Consider the following 22,397-nt stretch of genomic DNA (forward strand, 5'->3'; position numbering starts at 1 on the left):
CTCTGTTGGGTTTGTAGATGGAAGGTATTGTGTTAAGTTGCCGTGGAAACCAGACATATGGGAAAAATTAGCAAATAATAGAGAAGTGGCTTGGAAACGTTTCAATGGTTTGGTTAGGAGTTTTAGAAATGATACAGCTTTTTATGAGGATTATAAAAGATAACTGGTGATTATCATAAGGAAGGTATCATTGAGAACTTGTCGTCGGGTATTGAAATGCTATGTCCTGAGCAGTAATTCTACTTACCCACCATGTGGTCATTCGCGAGGACAAATCTACTAGTCGACTTCGAATCATGTTTGATGGTTCTTCTCATGAAGGAGAACTTTTCATAGTATAGAGGGCACTGTTGCATCAAAAGAATTCTTCTGTGCGTTTACATTATTTAATTGTCGAATCGCCGTTGTGATGTGTCTGTATTACTGTGATATATTTTGGTGTTTTCATTAAATATAAACGAAAGATTTCATCATGTATTTTTGTATACCAAATCGAGATAAAATTACCACTGATGCAAACTCATCGAAACAAAAATAGCATTCGTACAAGAATCGTCAATTGTTGTCTTTCCTTTTCAAATTTCGCATTTGTATAGTTAATCACTTCGTAATAGTATATGACTAGCTATATTAATAAAAGCAATTTTTTTTTCCTGCCCCCTCCCCAAAACAGTGAAAAACGTTGAGAAAAATATCACATACTTCAAAACAAACTGCAAGCTAAACGTAGCTTTAGAAAACATTAAATTTCTTTAAACACTGCTGTTAAATGTTAGAACACTAGTATGCATCATAAGTCGCGATTTTGAGACATGCAAGATAAATTTCGTCAACCAGCTGAGCACAACAGGAGATATAAAAACATCCAACCCCCTTTTTCTTAGTTCGTGTACACGACTTAAAAAACCTACACAAATTTTTAGCTAAGAACCATTAAAATCTTAAATTTCGCCCTGAAAAACGTTAGTTTTTTTTATCAAGATTAGTCTTAAAAAAAGTTTAGAAAATTTAAATTTGTTACTAACAGGTTAAAAAGTGATTTTAAAAAAACTTATAATATACTGCAGTCATTTTCCCTGCAAAATAAAAATAGTACCACAAGAGAAAACCATACAGACTACCAAACTAAAAATTAGCCAACTAACTGCTACACTTCTTTTAACTTTAAATATAAAGAAAAATGTAATTTTATGGGGCAAGGCATCCGTTATAGCACATACAGCTGTAATTTTTTTTTTTTTTTATTTGTCTCCTGTTGTGTTATTTAATAGCACTACTTTAAAGGATGATCCTGATGAAATTTGCTTACTGTCTGAAAAGCTTGAAACATTTACTTCAGTAAACATGAATCAAACAAACAGAATGCTGGATATAGTCCTAAATTACTTTAATTCATATTCTATGTAAATGCAAATTTTCTCTTTTAATTACTATTTAAATTAATATTGGTATGCATAAAAAGATATATTCTTAAAAATTACATAGAGATATTTTCATTCAGTTCAGAAGAAAAAGCCTAAAAAACCTAAAAAGCCCTCTCTTTTTCATACGTTAAACTGTTAAGAGTAAATACAGTTTACACAACATTATCGACATCTCACAATTAATTAAAAAAATCTCTTCAATCCATTAAAAAATTTAATGAGACCATCGTAACTAATTATGAATACAGTAAAAGCTAACTGCTAAAGCCTGCCTAGTTGCATCCAGGATTTCTGACAATTATGGCCTTCTGTAGAGCTTACAGCTTTAAAGAAAAGAAATATCAGTTATTTTTGACACAACTACTTAATTCAGTTTCGAGAAATAGTGGTCTTCTTTTAAATTGGATAACTCACAGAGATTGTCAACATAAGAGCTTTTATTACATAGCTAACTATGTAATAAAAGCTCTATTTACCTAAACCAACTTTTTAAGTCTTACATACAAACATTCAACTGTATAAAACAGTTTTAATATCATCAAAACTTGTATTTCTGAAATTTACATGAAATGTTTCAGAAGAGCATTAATTTTCCATTCATCAGTGTGCTTCATAAAAGAAAAAAGAAAAAATTAGTATTTTCACAAACCTTCTTGATTTTGCCTCTCCATTTTTTCTAATTCCTCCTTCTTTAGAGCAGCTTCTTCAAACGTTAAATTATGTGTGTCTGTCGGAGATAAAGGCTGTTCACAATGTGAATCATAATTCTGAAAGGAGAAAAAGCAATGAATTATTTATTATAATATTCAGCTGTGAAAATATTAAAAAATAATTTCATTCCAGAAATTTAAAATTATTTCTTAAGACAAGTCCAGAAAATTCTTGCACAAATACATTGTTTAAAAGAAGACTGAATGACTAAATATATCTTGCAAACAATGTTTGAAATTGTAAAACACTGGATTCAAAACACATCAAAACTGACATCCAAACACAGCAATGACATATTTAAAGAAGGCAGAACAATAGAAATTATTACCATATTTACTCTGAAATAAGACCCACATTTTTATAAGATTTTTGTTCTAAATTTGGTAGCGGCTTACAGGCTAAATTACATTGCAGATTGAGAGGAAAGACTTTAGTTCCCATATTGCATAGAAAATTTACATTTCATAAACACTAAATAAATCACACTTGTAATTACTGCATATACTAATAGCCACAGCTAGTTGAGTGATTTCAATTTAGCCCTCTATGCACTACACTGGTTTATGGCATGCATTGAAAGATAAAGGTAAAAACACATAAAAAATTTAAAAATTCTACCTGGATTTGAATGGAATTAAAATTTATAAAATGCTTCACAGACTGGCAAATTCAAATTTATTTTACAAAAAGAGGCTTGGTTTATTTTGAGCACCCGAGGATTGCAAAGCACCCGAGGGCTGTCAGCCTAAGGATGGCTTTCATGGGGGTCTTTCAAGGAAAACTGACTCATATAGACAGTATTCAGCAACTTTACTGATTGTCCGCTAATGAACCCATTACATATTGAGGTATCAAAAGACAGAAATTGCAAACTGTTGGGTAGAGGCGAGCGAACGTTTTTTCTTATGCGCATGCGTATGATGGCGCAGCTGTCTCTTCTACCGACACATCCGTCATTCGAGCTTCGAGCGTAAGGAGATGCTGATATGTTATTTGCTGTGTGATACTCAATATGATTTCCTGTGTGATATTTTTATTCATTATTCATGTAAATAAAGTGTGTTGTCCTACGATGGCTTCTTTACTCTAAATATCGGCCTCTGAACAACACAAACTATTGAAAGAAATAGGATTATTGCGTGTGGGTCACTAGTTTGCTCAGGCCTGCTATAGAAAGTCCTCATTGTCTCTAGAGGTGCTGAAGCAAAGGCAATTAAACTCGCCACGTAACTCACCACATCCATCGTAGATTAAATTATTCTGATATTGGCAGACTTTTTCAGATAATATTCTTTGTTCAAGTGTGCTATTCACAGCTTACAAAACAGTTTTAATATCATCCCTTGAAAAATACCCTTGAAAAATCCCTTGTCCATACCCTTGAAAAATTTTTGGATACACTAATAACATTGGGCTAAAGCGATGTTTGATCTTTGAGTATCTTAGAGTTTATGTTTTCATCAAAGTAGGGCAAAGCTATGAATTCAAGTCTCAGGGTCAAGTTTGAAGGCCAAAAACTGTTTTGCAAGTAGGATGAACAAACATTCAGGTAGGTGGAAACTTTTGTTTCAGGGTAGCTGATTATTCCTTGTTGTTTAGAACCTCGGTTTGTGATGGCTCCATTACAAGCCATATGGTTTGAATTTTCTGAATTGTGAAGCTGTGATTAAAATAATTACCTTTGATAAGTATAAAAATGTATAAATCTGGTTACTTTGACCATATATAGGGGGCACATTTAGCACTTTGTCTAAATTAAAAAAAAATATCTGGACACAGCTCCTGGGTCTATATGCATCCATAAAGGCCCTCCTCATTCAATCCCTTATATATATATATCTATATAATATGAAAGAAATGAAAGGCCTCTAGGGAGTTACCATGCTGTAAGCTATCTGAAAATGAAAAAAAATTAAGGCCAAATGGCCAAAATATTTGAACAGTCAGATTGAATTATTTTTATTATTATCTCATCGGACGGGTGGACAAAAACAAATTCAATTTCCCATTCTAATTGAATGGTAGCCATATCAACATTTCTGATACTATGCAATTCTTAAACTGTGAAAATAAGTTATGAACAATTGCATAGAGCCATTCCCTGCACAATCTAGACAGCCAAAAAAATAAAGCATTTCCTTCAAAAGATGGAGTATGCATGAACTTCATAAAAGAAGCAAAACTGACAAAATAAGAAAGTACATAAATCAAATAAATATGAGAAAATGGACAACTAAAAAGGCTTAAACAGCTTTCACAACACGGAATGTCAAACTTTTAAATGCCAAATAATGAGAAAAAGATGGAATAACATGTATATACAATAATAAATCACATTAAGTACAAAAATGTAGCTAGTTACCTTCAAGGTACTAAACAAAAAAGTGATGTAAATGAAAAATTTATCTCTAGTGTTGTCCAAGTTAAAATAAAAGCATGATGTAAAATGTAAAAATGGGGGGGGGGTCTTCCCAAGTTAATGTTGTTCGCTAGAGCACTGGAGATACAAGGGATCGGAGGAGTGGCAATGTGCAAACCAGTTTCCATTAGAAAGTCCTCCATGAAGGTATCCCTCCTCTTAAGTAGATAACCCTACTTACTTTGCCATAAGCAACTAAACCAAACCAACATTCCAGAAAGACTTCCTAAACTGCATTCAGAAGCATAACATGTGCTCCGTCCCGAACCTCAGTTTTTTTAAAACTTTTTGCAAGTTACATATCTCTCAGAACTATCATCAATGTGGTGAAATGACTGAATAATTCTAGCACACTCCAAAAGAATGATGCAGTTTATATGAAGAATCACTCAGCATAATACCCTGTTTCTCTGTGACAATTATCCTCAAACATGTACTGCTTTTTAAACTTTTTTTAAGTTACATACCTCCCAGAGCTATCATCAATGTGGTGAAATAAATGAATAATTCTAGCACATTCCAAAAGAAGAACGATATAGTTCACTTGAAGAATCACTCAGCATAATGTCCTATTTCTCTGTGACAATTATCCTTAAATTGTTGCCATGAGTTTACATTAAAATATTTTTAGAAATTCAAATTCATTTCTGAAATGCAATTATATTCAACAATTGCTTACATGGTAAAATATATGATAATTCACATGATGTTATATTTCACAACTATAATAACTAGTATATCATACAAAAATCACAGAAATCTTACCAAGGCTCTTTCATGTAGATTCTGACCAAAAATAAAACTACCATTTGGCGACCTGTGAAAAAAAGTACAATTTTAACAAACTGAAATAGATCTTAAGTAATAAAGATTCAGAAAATGTGCAAATAATGAAAGTATTAAGACTAATAACCATATAAAACTTTAGAGAAAGATACAGCATGGCTGCCAACACTGAAACCTGAAAACCTGGTGGTTTTTCCACTGCATTGTGACACCATTTCTTCAAACGTAATTAAATTCCTTTCATCAGATTATTGAACTATTAACAATATGATTCTCATTGTCAAATAATTAAATATCCTAAATTTTATGTTCTTTGGCTAATTTCAGTTTTAATATTCTTACCCTTTTCTACAAAAATAATTCCAAGTAGGAAAGGAAAGCTTTTATCCATTAAAGTATTTTTTAAATGACAAAAAATTAATAATTAATGTACACAGCATTAGTATGGATAAACTTTATAATATATCAAATATTAAAAGTAAAACAAAATTAAAATACAAATATTAACTGATTAACCATTGCTTGATTCTTCATATAAAGTTTTACAAATGTATACATTAAGGCTCAAATGAAACTTTAATAAGAAAAACTTAATAGGAAAAATTATTCTGAATTTACCTAAGGGTGGGGAAATGCGATTTGTATGATTTAAGTTTCAATAATTCAATAAATTTTATTTATTGCAGAGAAACATTTCCCTTGGCAGCTTTCCTTTGTAAAAGCTAAAATATTAAAAACTGGCAGATTTGATGATCTACCAGGAGACCTGAAGATGTTAAATTCACATCAAATGTACCCATTAACACACAAACAGGCTACATTCATTTTCCTTTAAAAGATGACTTAACTTTTTAAATAGACAAAAAGTTTATATTATGAATCAGGTTAAGCTAGGTTATTTGAATTAAGCTCAGCAAACAAGGGCTACATCCCTTAAGGAAGATATGCTTTCTTGGAGAACCTTCTAATAGGAACTAACTCGTATTCACGTTACACATAGAGAAAACCATAAATGCCAACCGTGCAGCCAGCCCTTTTGCATAGGTTGAATCCTATCATTCAGCAACCTTAACTACTCGCCACTCGGTGAAGCTATATTAAATAAATTTTTACTGAATTCTTGGTAATACTGCATTGAATAAAATATATGCTAACACCTAGATTCTATGTTTCCTAAAAATGTATTTGATACAATATTGATGAAATGCTTATTTCTGATATATTATACTACAAAAGGTAAGCTAATTATTGTATAATTTTAAAATGCATGACAGAGCGTACATGGTAAATAATCTAACACAACTTTATTAACATTTTTCTAATGAAATAGAAATTATCATTATTTTCAAAAAATTAATATTTAAAATTCTGAACTGTTCACTTTCTCAAATATATTACATTGCAAAATCTAGTCTGTTCTAGCCTAGTCTTCAAACTTATAAAATTTCACCAGACAAGGGAAATAAAATGTTAATTTTATGAATTCAATTTAATTCATTGAAACATTTCAAAACTAAGAAAAATCTTTATTAAATACTTTTTTAAAAAAGTGAACGGGTCTAGAACCAATGAAAATAAATGTAAATGATTTTTCAAAAACACAGAAATTACAATTTGTGCACTTATGAACTCTTTGTGACATGCACTAAATTGTCGCAAGAATACTTTTATACTGTATTTTTCATAGCATATATCCTGAACAGAATATACTCATTATTATTTATGCATTAATACACAAATAATAATAAGTATACTCTGTTACAAAGAAACGTGTACACACAAATAATATTGTATTATTATTATTATTACAATATTATTTGTGTTTATTAAAATTAGGCATTTTATTTATTCTTTTCTTATAAATTTATTTGATTTATTTTCATCGATATTACCTATTTTCTATAATATAAATCACAAAATATGTGACTGAATTTTAAAAAAAAATACAGTACAAAGTCCGTAATCCAGACTCGTCTGGAATTCGGCGATTGCGGATTAGGGGTTTTTCCGGATTATAGATCATCAATTTAAATCTGTAAGATGGCATGCAGAAATTATACAATTAAAAATATGAAATTGTAATTTATGAAATAAAGAGCAATTATAATCTAAAGGGTATCAAAATTAAAAAAAAAAAAAAGCTTAATATTTACTTGTTTACTTTACTAAACATTTCTTTCAATGTAAGTTGTTTAAGTTGCTTCATTTTTTGTGTTTTTAATTGTATAAAAAGACATAATTTCTTGTTCAGTTACAAAGTTCCACTGTTCAAGTCCTGCAATTGCTGTGTCGAGGATACCGACTAACTTGTCAATTGAAATGTTTTCATTTTCAATAACCTCTCTGTCACTTTCTTCACAATCGGAAGCAGTATGGCAGCTCCAGAATTGGAAACTCTTTTTGAGTTAATCGAAAGTTCAAGTTTAATTTTTATAAAATTGCTCTAACAGTCTGCGAAAAATAATAATCCGAATCCAATTAGAAGATTAAGGAACAGCGGAACTCTGCAATTAAGTAAAATGCCTTAGAATCAGTAAAGAGCTTATACCATCCGTTATTCATTAAACGCGCATGCGTAAAGCATACAAAAAAAAAAAAAAAAAGAAATAGTTTGTGGCTTTTGAGGTTCGGATTATAGATCATTCCAGATAATGGACATCCGGATTACGGACTTTATACTGTATAATAAATCTAATATGTATGTTACTGACAATGTATGAAAGCACCCATTATATAGAATGTCTAGGCTTTTATACATTACATAGAATGTCAAAAGAAAAAAATTATAAAGTATATAATACTCCCATTAATGATGTTTCTAATATTACACAGTAAGACTTCTGATGATCACCTGAGACAGAATTCCCCATTTGCATTTCAGTCATTGTTCCGAAGTTAGTTATTTAAATTTGTTTAGCAAAGATTCTAGCCCATATGGTGCTGTATGAAAATGAAAGAGTGGGACTAGTGTTGAAGAAGGAATCATGGCATGTTGACATGTAACAATGATTCAATGATAAACTGTTTACAGGGCAGACTAATGCTCCCAAAATTACAGTGTTTTCTAACCAAAACTACTTACCAGAAATTAGTTAGTGATACAAAAAAGGTCAGTATGACTAATAAGAAGAAACAACAGGACCATTCTCGGTTTTCTCATTATGAATAATTACACTTTACTTTTCATACATGTCTTTTCTATAAAAGCTTTTTCATGGCTTGTTTCTAATACTAGCCACATGTAAACTATTCCATGCCTTAAAATGATTTCTAAGGTTCTGGTGTCTTTTGGCAAAACTACACAAAACATTAAAAAAAAAAAAAAAAAAAAAAAAAAAGGTTAATCTTTGGACTATGGTAACTTGGTGATTTTTTGGCGAAAATTTGGCGACCAACCCTGCTACAGCAACCTGCTAGTTTTTGTTTGGACACCATTTTGTTTTCACAACCCTTAACATTTCCGACATTTTTTTCCAACAATCTGCTAGCCGAATTACGCTTATGCTAGAACTTTTATGGAACAAAAGTGCTTAATCATGACGAAGATTAGGTGCAAAATTGGGACAAGTGCAGAATCGCCCACTGTTTGCCGTGTTTTTACGAATTGCACATACATGGTATCATTCATGTACACGTCGACCTATTTTCACTTAAAAGAACATCCCAGAATTTCACAAAAATGGCATTGTGCACACTCTTGAGTATATCCATGTACAGTGCTAAAGTCCTAGCTAGTAACATTTATCGCCTTACCAAAATGTCGCCAAACTTCCTGTTATATTCCAAAGATTAGCCAAAAAAATTTCACAGTAGAGCAGAAATGATAGATAATAATGCAAAGACTATCTATACTTTCTGCTTTATTGTTAATTTTTTAATGTTTTTGGGTGTTCAGATTTTCTACTTCTGCAGATTAATAACCATTTAGTTTTTACACCTTAACAATACGGATTGTGGTAGGTTACAATATAAACCTATGAAAAGTAGTGAAATAGAAAGCTGCAATATATTTTTAAAACAGAAAGAGGAAAATAAGAAATATTCACTCTAGTCAATGAACAAAAAACCTAAAATATTTAATCTCATAAGCAGAAAGCAAAATTTTGAATTATAAATCACAAATTATAAAACTGGGATTAGAGTTTACATTTAATGATTAGTAACTACTCACTGATCATCAGAATTTTTCCCAGATAAGCTAAATGTATTTTCTGCTGAAGATGATTTTGAAGGAGATGCAGCTCCAGACATTTCTGTTGAAGTGGAAATTCCAGAAGCAAATAATTCTGCTTTGGAAATTTTCCCATTACTTTCACAAGCATTTATACGGACATCTCTAGCTACGTTGCTTTCGTCAGATGAATTTTCTTTTCCTTCTTGTTTTGAGCCTAAACATTTAAAAAACAAAAACTAAATTTTCTTTACATCTAATCAAAATGAATACATAAAATAAAATGAAACAAAACACTAAATTTTCTTTATACCAAATCTTAATTTAACAGATGCACAGAACACAAAAAAAGAAGACTATTATTTCCTTAAATATCAAATGTAGACGCATGCTCCCAATTAAAAAGCGAGCAGAATCCATTTCTTACATGGTACCCACAAGTCAAATGTTTTAACAAAATGTTCGATACCTATATGTGTGAAATTTGTGGGGATATTATAAAAATTTGATAACATATCATTTTTAAACCTCTAATTAATATTTTCGAACAAAATTTCACCAAACTTATAAACAAAAAACATAACAACAGTCACTCAATTTAGCAATTAAAGTTAACATACTGAACAATATAGCACTTATTATCTGCAGCTGTCCACTCTTACTAATTTACTATTACTAATTTACTTTACTAATTTACTATTTAACTACTAAAATCTCCGTGAATTTTGATAACAAAAGTATGAAATTTTTTCTTAAATTTATGCAACTGTAATAAATACCGATTATCAAATTTTAAAAAGCATAATAAACATTTTGCTGTACAAGGAAAGTTATGATTTGAATATCGAGAAAACTTTCTACTTCCATCACTGCAATTAGTCTCATAAAATTCTTCTCTATGTTAATTTTGAGAAATGCTATTATCTAGAAGTAGATCAATATTTAAGGACTACAGCCACCTTGAACACCCTAGATTTATCAAATTCAGCACTCATGAAATTCATTCAGAAACAGGAAAAGTAACATAAAATAAATAATACATCACTAAAAATGCAATAAAAATTTCACATCTGATTGTAATGCACAAATACATTTAAAAATAGCTATATTTCCTAATTTGCTGTAATTATTAAAAATCCAAAAATCAGTCTTAAATCTGCTTACACAAAAGGTTTTACTCCAGTTGGTGAAATGAAAAAGATAAGCTATAATTTACTCAACAGAACAGATTTGTATTAATCTTGTTAAAAATAAACATACCTGAAATCATGCAAAAGGTATTGGAAATTTCATCCCAGATAGCTGCTAATGCAGGAAATAGAAATAGCCAGATCCAAACTTTCTCAGGAATAGTCCATTTACTTCTTTCATAATAACTTTTTTGCTTTACTACACATTCAGCGTTACACATATGGCAGTAACTTTACATTAAATTTTTTTTAATCATAGATTGTACATGCTATTAAAAAATACCATTCGCAAAATTAATTATTAATAATATCTTATCGGACCTGCTTCTAATTTGCAAATATAACCCTGATTTCTAAATCAATATTTGCTCGGCATGTTATTTTCACCTAAACTGCTCATAATTTGCTAATTTTAAATCCTCATGATTCAGTTCAGAAAATGTTCCCTTGCAGTAGCATCAGTATGAATACCCCTTTTCTATTACAAATACTTCTCACCTTCACGAAATAGTCAGAATCTCTTTTAAATTGAAGATTGCTTTGAAACTGATGCACAGCACATTGCAATTATTTAGTATTCAGAAGTTAGAATTTACTAATTTATTCAAAATACAAATGAAATTTTAGCATCAAATAGCAGTTACATTAATATATTTATGAACATAGAAAACAGAATGACAAGGAAGACCAATTAAGAAGTTTTTATCACTATATATTTAAATTAATAATGGATAATTGCTTGTTTTTCATGTTATGGTTTTTTAACAAACAGCAGCCAAGCAGTATGCAACTTTTATATTTATAAACACATTAAAAAATTTTTTCAAATACTTTTGCCAAAGAAATTTCTTGAAAATGATTTGTATTTATAACAGAACTTTCATTTTTTGAACCTTGAAAAGTTGAACTGAGTGCCGAAATGTAGAGTTTAAAATTAATGTAATTTCTTTGATCAGTTAGTCTTTGATTACCTGAATTTTTCTGTTCCTTTCCTTTTTGGCTTATCAAAATCTGAACATACATATATAACACATTCTTACAAATACAGTTAAAATTGTCAACAGGTTTTCCTGGATCCTGTGATAAAAAGGGGTCGTGAATGAAAAAGGTTTAAAAAACCTTGGTTTAAGGCATAAAAATGGAAAGTTTAATCTACAGTGTTAACTTAGAAAAAGGATGCTCCATAATACAATGAGTTGAATCACAAAAGTCTGAAAGATTCATATAGATAATAAAGCTTAGTAATCAGACTGGAATATAAATTTTTCATCATTTTTCTGGGCTTTTCCACCTACTTGTGCCCTCAGATTCTTTCAGAATAATTACAGATTAGTATGATTTAAACATAAATTACTAAAGTCCACAGTAGGTTAGCTTTAACTACATTACACTGATCTTTATAAAAGCTATTAATTAATTTAATAATTAATAAAAAGAATATATCAGTTACAATGTTAAGACTCCTGTGAATGGGAGAAAATCTGATATTCTTTCGAAATCTTTCTAAAAAGTGCTTCCAACTGACAGCACTTTTTACCTGAAGTAAAAAGTTCATACAGCTCTCAGCCCCATTATGTTAATTCTATTAATGTAAAATGATGAGTCAAAATTTAAGCTACCAAACACTGGCCTATTAAAATATGGACCTAAAACAAAATCTGAATGCAACAAAATGAATGAATGAACTAGAATAGCACCTGGACAAGTTTTTGGATACAAGGCCATAACAATACGTGCTGGAAGAAAAACATTTAAGAAGATATTAAAAACATACATTAAAAAAGAGAGAAAAAAACAAAAGGGAGCAAAAGTCAAAAAGAAACTATAAAAGAGTAAGAAGTCCAAAAATTAAAAGAGGGGTAGCAACAAATAAAAAACATTCCAAAATGAAAATTGCCTCAAAAATACAAAATTATTAATAAAATTAAATATTCAAGTTAGAAACACAATGAAAAATGGAAAAGTAAACATCTTTATTCGGTACTTTTTCGTTTGGCCGGCGCAAATCTTGCCAAACAGACTTTACTGCCGACAACACACAGTACACACAAAAAAAAATTTTAACAAATGGTAGATCTAAGAATTTTATATTTTGAAGGCATAAACATTTTAATATCATTTAAAATTTTATAAAAAGACAACAAATAAAAGCAACAGATTTGTAAAAAGAGATTAATTTAAGAATTTACTATTATCTCATGATTCAACATCCTGATTCACCGGTTCATATCACGTGACCTCATCTCACGTAAACTACGCTACAAAAATCCAATTCTCTCAGTAATTATCTACATTAATTTCAAGTTAAATCCTAAATTAAATCTTTTGGAATATAAGTTTAAATGGAAGAAATCTTTCAATTCGTACGAATAGCTTACTCAGAAAATATGTAAAACTGTAGTGCTTAATTTCGCTAGAGCATTCTCATTAGAACTGATGAATTTAACCCTTGACTTCACTTTTCCTATATTTTCGCCTTCGGGTGAGCGGTGTGATTGCATCCTAATTGACTTGATTACCGTGAATGGCCTTAGGGCATAAAATTGAACTATCTGATAAAAATTAGGGCATAAAATTGATCTATCTGGTAAAAATTCTATGTAATTGTATGCTAGTATTGAAAGAAACAATCAATCCGATAAGAAATGGCTGCTAGTATTGAAAGAAGCAATCAATCCGATAAGAAATGGCTGCTACTTGTTTTGAAAATGAGGCGTAAAAGGTTACCAGCGAGGATATTCCATTTGGCATCGGTTGTACCATTTTTGACGATTTTATCGCCTGCGCCGGCAAAATGGAAAAGTACCCTTTATTCTGATAGAATTCAAATCTGGATCTCTTACAATTAAAAAGGAAAAACCTGGAGGATTTTTCATTGTGATTTGAATTCAAGTTAATATTTATATACTGTATATTTCTGCAGATAAGAAGACCTTTAGATAATATAATAAATATAAAGTATAAATTTTCATAAACGTTTTATAGGTTTAGCATATTATCTGTCCTATAAGACAACCTCCAAACTATAAATATGGCTTATGAATTTAATTTAGATCAGTGATCATCATCTGAACAAATTTTATTTTCTTTCATCTGGCAGCACTGACAACAGAAGCATATGCCGAATCACGAACTCACATTTACCTCTAAAACATTTATTTACTTACACCTGACAGCACTACCTATAGAAGCATGTGCCCCAAATCATGAACTCACATGCACTTTTAATGAGTTTCATTGCAGGTTGCATCGTGTGTTCAAACAATTTGTACCATAACTGTAATCAGCATAAAATTTGTAGCTTTAAGCCTAATCAAGAAACCAACCCAAAAAAAAAAAAAAAAAGGAGGAAATATGAAGCAAGCTTCAAATTAAAAGTCACAAAATAGGCTAAAGAATCAAACCAACATCCTGCAGCAAGAGTTATTGATGTAACAGAGAAGATGATAGGATATTGCAGAAAGAATAAAGATGCTATTAAAAAATTTTCTATTAGGAAAGGCAGACTTGGTCAGATTTAGAAAATAACATAGCAGAATCGGTACAAGAAGAGGCAGAATTGTTAAGTTGTTACAAGAAATATGATTAGGGCTGAGCACAAGCCAATTCAGAACAAGGCAAAGAATTTAAAGCAACTGCAGGTTGGTGTTGATGCAATTGTTTCATGACCCAAAATAATAATAATAATAATAATAATATGACAGAAAGCAAACATGTGCAAAAACTACCCATATAATAAACCTTGACTATAAAGTCACAAGATTTCACAATTTTGTTTTGACAAAGGCAAGTATCCAGGAATATGCAAACATTCATTGTTCATGTCTTTTATCTTTTTGGCAGCAACTATATATTTGGTCTACCGGAAAGTTCTGTCCATTTCTATGAAAACAATTTTCGACACGTAAGCACATGTTTATTTGGTGCATGTTCGGCTCTCTATTTTTATCACTTAATGTATACACACTGACGTCGTAAATGAACTAAAACAAAGTTGATTCACATTAGTCTTAAGAGCGAAGCGATAGTGTATCCATGGCTACTGATAAATTTCATTTACGACACGTTTTATATGAATTTCAACAACGAAACAAGGAAGAAATCCTACAGAAGCATGCAAAAATTTATTGAAAGTGTTTGGTGAAGGTACAATTTTTGATAGGACATACAGAAGATGGTTCGAAAAATGTTAAACAGGTGATTTCAACCCTTCCAATAAGCCACATTCTAGCGACCATCTTTGATCAACAACGATGTTGTTAAGACTATGTTGGAGCAAGATCCTTTTCTGACAGCATTGGAGATCGCAGAAAGGCTTAATTCAGCCCAGCAAACCATTTTGGTTTATATTCGGAAGATAGGATTGGTGTGGAAATATTCAAGATGGATGCCACAAGAATTAAGTCAGAAGAATTTGGATGATTGAATTGACATAAGCACATCTCTGCTTGCTCAGAACAAAATTGAGTCCTTCTTGAACCAGATGATAACTGGGGATGAAAAGTGGATTACCTATGAAAACATCATAAGGGCATATTGTGAACCAGGAAAACTTAGCCCTTCCGCCTCTAAACAACATTTGACTCTGAATAAGAGAATGTTGTGTGGACAATAATGTTGAATGGATAGGAATGTTGAATGGACATTTGAGGACCAATACATTATGAGCTTTTAAAACCTAACGAAAAGCTCAATTCGAAGAAGTATTGTCGGCAACCGGATAATTTAAAGACAGCAGTCCAAGAAAAGAGGCCGGCAATGTTCAATAGGAAGGCCAGCATACTGCATCATGATAATGCCAGGCCATAATATGTTGCTTTGGGGACACGTAAAAAAACTGCAGAACTAAACTAAGAAATTCTGTCACATTCACCATATTACTTGGACTTAGCACCCTCCGACTATCACTTGTTTTTGTGCTTACAAAATGTTTTGAAGGGCAAAAAATTCAAAAATGAAAAAGATATCAAAACCGCACAGGTTAAATTTTGCATCAAAAGATGCAACACTTTTCAAAAATATGATATACAAATTGCCCTGATGCTGGCAATAATAATAATGGCAATTATAAAAAACTAAACTCAAATGGCGCAACAGCCATATTGAGCCACGGTCTGCAGTGCTCTGAAATCTGCTTTCTTAACCTTGGGGCCCTGGAGTGCATCAGCATTTGCCCTGGGCAAGTGGTCAGCTTGTCGCAGGACCCCCGGTGTTTAGTCCCCAAGCATACTTGGCGCTCATTTTATCGACCCATTTAAGGAGTGAAAAGCTGAGTCAACCTTGCCCACCCCGAAGGCCGAACCTCGGACCTGTGGTGTAGCTGCGCAGTGCGCTAGCCATTTCACCACCAGATGGTCAATGGCAATTATATTATTTAATAAAGTTTATTGACAGTAAGAAAAATTGGTATTTTGTTTTATTTCAAAAACAGACAGAACTTTCTGGTAGACCAAATATATGAATAGTTGTTTACACAAATGAAGAACACTTTAGAAATCGCAACAACGTACATTTGACCGGATATCAAAGCTTTAATAAAACAAAAGCAATGAAAAGTTTCTTATTAGGACTGAAGTGACTTCCAACCCACCAGTAACTGGAATAATAAGTTTTAGTCTCAATGGATTCCATAACATTGTCAGGTACTGTATATCATATCACTTTCATTTTCTCTCATAATTAAAAAAAAAGTATGAAATTTATTCATTCAACTTATACTGTATTTTTTTTAACAAAAAACACAAAATACTGGATATCATAATAAGTGGTAACCCCATCTCTCCACTTTTATTTGATCGTAGTCTTGTAAAACTCTTTTTCTTTTATAAATTTTCTGCCTAGGTTACTTATTTGACAGACGTGCGGTCCGTGGATCTTTACGATTTTATTGGTGTGGCTCTTTGGCATGAAATGTTAAGACACTTATAATTTAAGACCTAGGGATTAGCAGCGGACAACAGTAACAATGGGCAAGGTTCAAGAAATTAAGTAGAAATGAAAATTTGAAATATTGTAATGTTAATATTACAATGGGTTCTATTAAAATGTTTCTTTTAAATCAATAATATTGTGATAGTTGTCAACAGATTACTTCAATTCAACAATTTCTGGATGCATATGCAAGCAGTGAGGGAGAGCAAAAACTGATGAAGTAAAAACTTTTATGGATGTAGAATTCTCTTTTTAGTCAAGGAAAATGAACATTTCAAAAATCTGATTCGACTATGTGATCAAGGATGCAAGCCAGCTACTATAAATATCACAGGACTTTTTTCTTTTCAATAATTCTATTGGCTAAACAGACTTTGCCCATAACCCCATTTGGACCACTTTTCGCCGGCGACGTGCGTTTTATTGTGTCCTTTATGCCGCAAGCGTAGTTGTTTAGGTGCACCTTTACAGTACACAAACAGTGAGAAATAATGGTACTTACATATTATTGCATCCACCTTAGAAGAAATCACCAGAGTTTTAGAATACACCAAAGTCTGGTAACCAGGCACATAATAATTATTCAGGCAACCATGCGCATGACAAATATTCGATTTTCAAAGTCATCACTTGTGTTCATTTTGTTGTATTCCAAGTTCTAATGGGCCCACAAGCGGCCGAGCGGTAAAGTCGCTGAACACTGGTAGTTCGGTCCAAGGCTCGAATCCCGCGAACGGGCTGGCTGCATGGCAGTTTTCATGGTTTTCCCCTTGTGTAACGTGTATACGAGACAGTTTCACTTAGAAAGTCCTCCATGAAGGCATCCATCCCCTTAGGCAGATAGCCCTCGAGGCTTTGCCATAATTACACACACACACCAAGTTCTAATGGCTTTTGTAGAAAAATTCAATTATTTTTTGTCTTAAAACTGGATTTCAAAATTTATGTTTGTGGGATTTTCAGATGATAGAAGAAACAGAAATGACACTTCTGCAGGTATATGGCATTCTGCTAAAAAATTGCTACATAAATTTGTTTTGAATCCCTTCTCAAAGTGACTGCTATCAAATTTCCACCACAACAAAAACAAAAACTTGTTTATAACTAAGAGTACTGATTGATTTTTGGAATTAATACACGGTTCAAACACAAAATATGTATGCATGTAATAATATAATTTTTTTTTATAATTAAAAATAACTGTTCTTTTTCATTTGTAAAATTTACCAAACTGTGCCAAGATGCTTGACTTAATACACCAGTACCATAATAATGTTGTTTATTTGTGATATTTCAAAGAAATTGTATGAACTAATTACACATTTATAAATAAATATGTGGTGCTAATTTAGCTGCTACTCAAAGGACATTTAAATTTTACTTCCATTCAATCTGACATCTGCGACAAACTTTTGATAGAAACTTTCTCAAAGCTTTTATTATAAAATGCTGAAGAAAGGCTAATGTTTATCAACATTATATATTTCATAAAATGAAATATTCAATAAGTATGATGAGTGTCAGATTAACGTAGCCTAAAATATTTGCCTTTGTTCTGCCACTTGTACATACATTACTCATACATCTTAGGAGATATAAATGTGAGAAAAATCAGTGATTCATACAAAAGATTTGAAAATAAATACTAACCATCATGTTTGTTCATAAGTTTCAGTTTTTCTGCCTGCACTGACAGAGCAGATGGCCTTAATACAATTTTAGGAGCTGACGTTGATATACCACTATCTACAGAATAATAATAAATTTAATAAAATTGTAAGACTTAATAACGTACTAATATAATAGAAATTCAGAAACAAGACTTACCAGAATTACCCAGTTTTAAAGTTGGCGGAGCTACAAGAGGCCTAGATTCTAAAAATAGAAAGAAAAAAAAAAAAACTATCAGCCCAAAAATTTAATTTTCAACATGACTAAAACTAATTTACATATTAGTAACTTAAAGAGCATACAGATTTCACTAGGCAGTCCAACCCAAACTATAATATTTAGCCCATTTTACATAGAAACGTAAAGTTTTGTTTTTCTAGTCACTGTTAACCATGTGAAATATAAAGTAGTGATGCTCGATTTATATCCTACAGCTAAATAAGTCATAATTTTTTCTCTTGGGGAAGGGCCTGGGTTATTTGAATTTTTTTTTTTTTTTTGTAAAAAAAAAAAGCTTCACACGTAAAAAGACTTAGAGAGAAACAGTAGTGAAGTAATGTGGATCATTCAGCTTTCGTGTTTGGAATACATAACTTGTAAAACAGATCCTCTCATATAAGGATACCTGGATGCCAGTAAAGAATGTTTACAGCATTATCTCTAAATGATGCTATATTAAAAAACATAATTTTATATCATTCATCTAAGCAAAGTGATTACAAATTATAACCAATTCTTAGTGAAAGAGAACAGCAGAATTGAAAGAAGGGATGAATTACACAAATGGCAACCCAAATCTATGTTTAATGGGACATCAAATGGTCAAAAATTAATTTAAATCAATTTTTCTATGCATTAAAATTATGTTACGGAAATTTGGACTAGAGATGCGCAAATGTCTGTGTTCACATTGTCAGAGAGGCTACCTAATTCAAGTACTTTTTTAAATCAAAGATTTTTCAGAAAAAAAAAATCTTTTAAATAAATACCTTTATTATCTGTACTATCTGCCACACTTCGAGTTGGCGTAGATGTTTTAATAGCAAATGGATTGCACGATAATCGGGACATGCCTACCATTCCTAAAATTTAAAAAATAATGAATTAGATTATGCAGACAGCTATAGATTAATAAAGCACTACAAAACTTGCTTCAATTATTACTTTAAAATTAACTTCCTTATTTAGGATAACAAAGTATAACTTACAGAGAATTAGTATTCAATGAATATATAAATTTCTGCTTCATGTAATACTCCATTCTTTTAAGTTACGGGGGGAGGGGGGAATGAATTTGAAAATTAGAAAAAGAAATAATTATTATATATATTTTAACAAATCAAGTTAGTTTTGATCATAGAACATTCCCAATACCCCCTTAAAAACTATTTATTGTTGCAGATTAAATCGCACACTCAGTATTTTCTATATTAATAGTATGATTTCATGCTTAAAGTTATGTGTAAAGCATGTATAGCTCACCTCCAGGTCCTTGATATTAACCCATACTGACTGGAGGATATATTGAGATACGCAAGTACAAATTCAGATGTATTTTATAGATGTATATTGCACGGATTTTATAGTGTCTAGTTGAGCATCTAGTTACACAGCAGTTGTTAAGTGAACTGCATAGTATGTTGCAAATAAGCTTAGTAGCTATAATTGTTGTCAGTGGTTTTTATTACAACACACCTTTTATGTTGAACTCTATCTTTTCTTAGGATATCTCATAGTTGCAAAATATCAGAAATTTTTGTTTTTGCAAATTACTCATCAACATACATCTAATTAAAAGACAGACAAACATATCAGATATTCCATCTCTCTTTCTCCTCCCTAATTAATCCATCAACATACAAGGTATAATTTCTTTCTTTCTTCCCCCCCCCTTTTTCTATTAGAAACCCACAGGATGGAATGAGGTTAATGTTGCACGCAGGCTTAGATCTGATCTGACCATGCAGACTATTTTGTAAGGAAAGGGGACATCAAAGACTATTCATAGACAGGTGTGAAGAATGTATATATTCTGTGCTTGTAGTATTAAAGTTTCCACATGAGATTAACAGAATACACTGAGCCCGCCCCCCAAAAAAAAATCTGAATTTGCTGTTCCCTCTTAAAAAAGTGCTGGTGCACAGACAGCACCACATAAGAATATATATAAAGATTTTGGTGTAGACTAATATATTACGAAGCCAACAATCAGCTGAAATCAGAAGTTTTTTAGAGCATGTAACATGCACTTTCTAAAATGTTTTACAATTTTCACTTGCTGCTAGATTATTGGAGAAGTCAAACAACAAAAATCAACATAATATTTGTAAATTTTTCAGGACCAGTTTTTATGGTTTAACTACAGAACTATCTTCTTAGCTGCCTAAGAGCAAGATGGTGATAAGATAAGAATAGCTGGACAGAAGTTAAGCTACTGGTACTATCTATTGATGGAACAAAACAACTAAAATATAATTCTCTTAAAGTTTGAAGGTAAAGGTGGATTGGAATTAGGGTCGTCAAAAACAGAAAAAATTAGGAACAGAACAAAAATATTTGGCTGATCTTTGGAATATGGTAACTGGTAGTTTGGCGACATTTTGGAGGCGATAAAGGTTACTACTTAGGACTTTGGTAATAATGTGAGAAGCACTCAGTTCCGATTACGCATTATTTTGTGTGAGGGAAATGAGAGATCATGAGATATGTCATGTGACATTAATGGACGAATTACAGTTGTTTAATCGGAAAAGGGGGGGGAAATCTGGAAATTTCGTATTTAGCTATATTCTGTGTTGTGTGAAACATGACATTAATGGACGAATTACAGTTCTTTAATCAGAAAAGGGGGTTAATTTGGAAAAGCTTCATTGTGTGTTGTGTGAAATAGTGTTGATTAATTTTCGGATTGCATGGCGCTATGTAAAGTGAATTCTAAATTTTTAATGCGTTTATCTGATAATAATAATAAGTTGAGATTGTGTGAAAGGAAGGATATTACAAGTTTAAATGGCTGTGCAAGAAATATGGTGAAAATGGACATTTTGTGAAAAGGAGTGTAAGGAAGGGTACGTGGTTTGCTGAAAGTAGTTTGAGTATAGGTGAAATTTTATTAATTTCTTATTACTTGGTGAATAGACTTCCAATTGACTACTGCATTTAGGATTTAGAAATTAGCAGTAGTACTGCAGCGACGTAATGAAGATTCTGAAGAAGATTAGGTAAGTTAGTATTTTTAATCATTTGAGGATTTTATTTTTATGTATTGTTCTAAATGTAAGGAGTAAATAAATTAAAATGGTATTATTTGAAAATTGTTATTAGCAATGATTTAGTTTAAAGTAATTAGGATTGTAATCTAATTTTTATTAATTTAATGTATGTGCTTATTTATATTTTAAGTAGTGTTTTTTAATTTAATTATATTTTAATTTAATGATCGTGATTTTGCGAGTTATATGTTTGTAGTATTTTGGAATATGTTTGAGTAGTATACGTTGAGTATTTTCATGCATTTTCGTGAAATTTTTCTAATTTATGAGAAAAAAGCAGTGTAAGTGGATATAGTGAAGAGTGTGCGCAATGCCATTTTTATGCAATTCTGGGATGTTTTTTTAAGTAAAAATAAGTCGGCGTGTACATGGTTTATGTGTATGTGTTATTGTGAAAAACGCGCAAGGAGTTTGCGATTGTGCACTTTTTCCCCCAATTTTGCAGCGAATATTTGTCATGATTAAGCAGTTTTGTTAGATAAAATTTCTAGTATAAGTGTAATTTGGCTAGTAGATTGTTGGAAAAAGTGTTCAGTAAATAAAAAGAAAAGAAACATGTCTTTACTTCGTGAAGACAAAATGGCGGCGGAAAAAAAAAAAAATAGAGAGTTGCTGTAGCAGAGTTGGTCGCCAAATTTTCGCCAAGTTACCATAATCCAAAGATCAACCAAATATTTAGATTAGAACAGAAATATTTCTTTTTAATGTGAAACGCCTCTAGAAAATCTTATTCACCAATGGGAGATTTTTTTTAATAATCTTGTGCATTTGCACTTAAATTGCACACACCTGCAAATATCACACAGAATTGAAGATGTTTCT

The 22,397-nt window shown here is 31.3% G+C and overlaps 1 protein-coding gene across 4 annotated transcripts in view; it reads right to left on the minus strand.

Annotated features, from left to right (window-relative positions):
- RanBP3 (ran-binding protein 3) overlaps positions 1-22,397 on the minus strand; it is a 64,696-nt gene that overhangs the window by 19,742 nt on the left and 22,557 nt on the right. Inside the window, exons 5-10 of one of the 4 annotated variants that reach the window (XM_035356543.2) lie at positions 19,293-19,385; positions 18,460-18,507; positions 18,283-18,378; positions 9,512-9,728; positions 5,320-5,371; positions 2,074-2,191 (exon numbers count right to left, since the gene is read on the minus strand). In XM_035356543.2, coding sequence (XP_035212434.1) covers positions 2,074-2,191; positions 5,320-5,371; positions 9,512-9,728; positions 18,283-18,378; positions 18,460-18,507; positions 19,293-19,385 — 624 coding nt within the window. The remainder of the gene's footprint in view (positions 1-2,073; positions 2,192-5,319; positions 5,372-9,511; positions 9,729-18,282; positions 18,379-18,459; positions 18,508-19,292; positions 19,386-22,397) is intronic. The other 3 variants (XM_085817761.1, XM_035356544.2, XM_085817762.1) reach the window with 3 other exon arrangements.

Source organism: Stegodyphus dumicola, chromosome 5, assembly GCF_044657685.1.
Source record: "Stegodyphus dumicola isolate Sdum_Otavi_A_Nest chromosome 5, ASM4465768v1".
In the NCBI taxonomy this organism is placed as follows: domain Eukaryota; kingdom Metazoa; phylum Arthropoda; class Arachnida; order Araneae; family Eresidae; genus Stegodyphus; species Stegodyphus dumicola.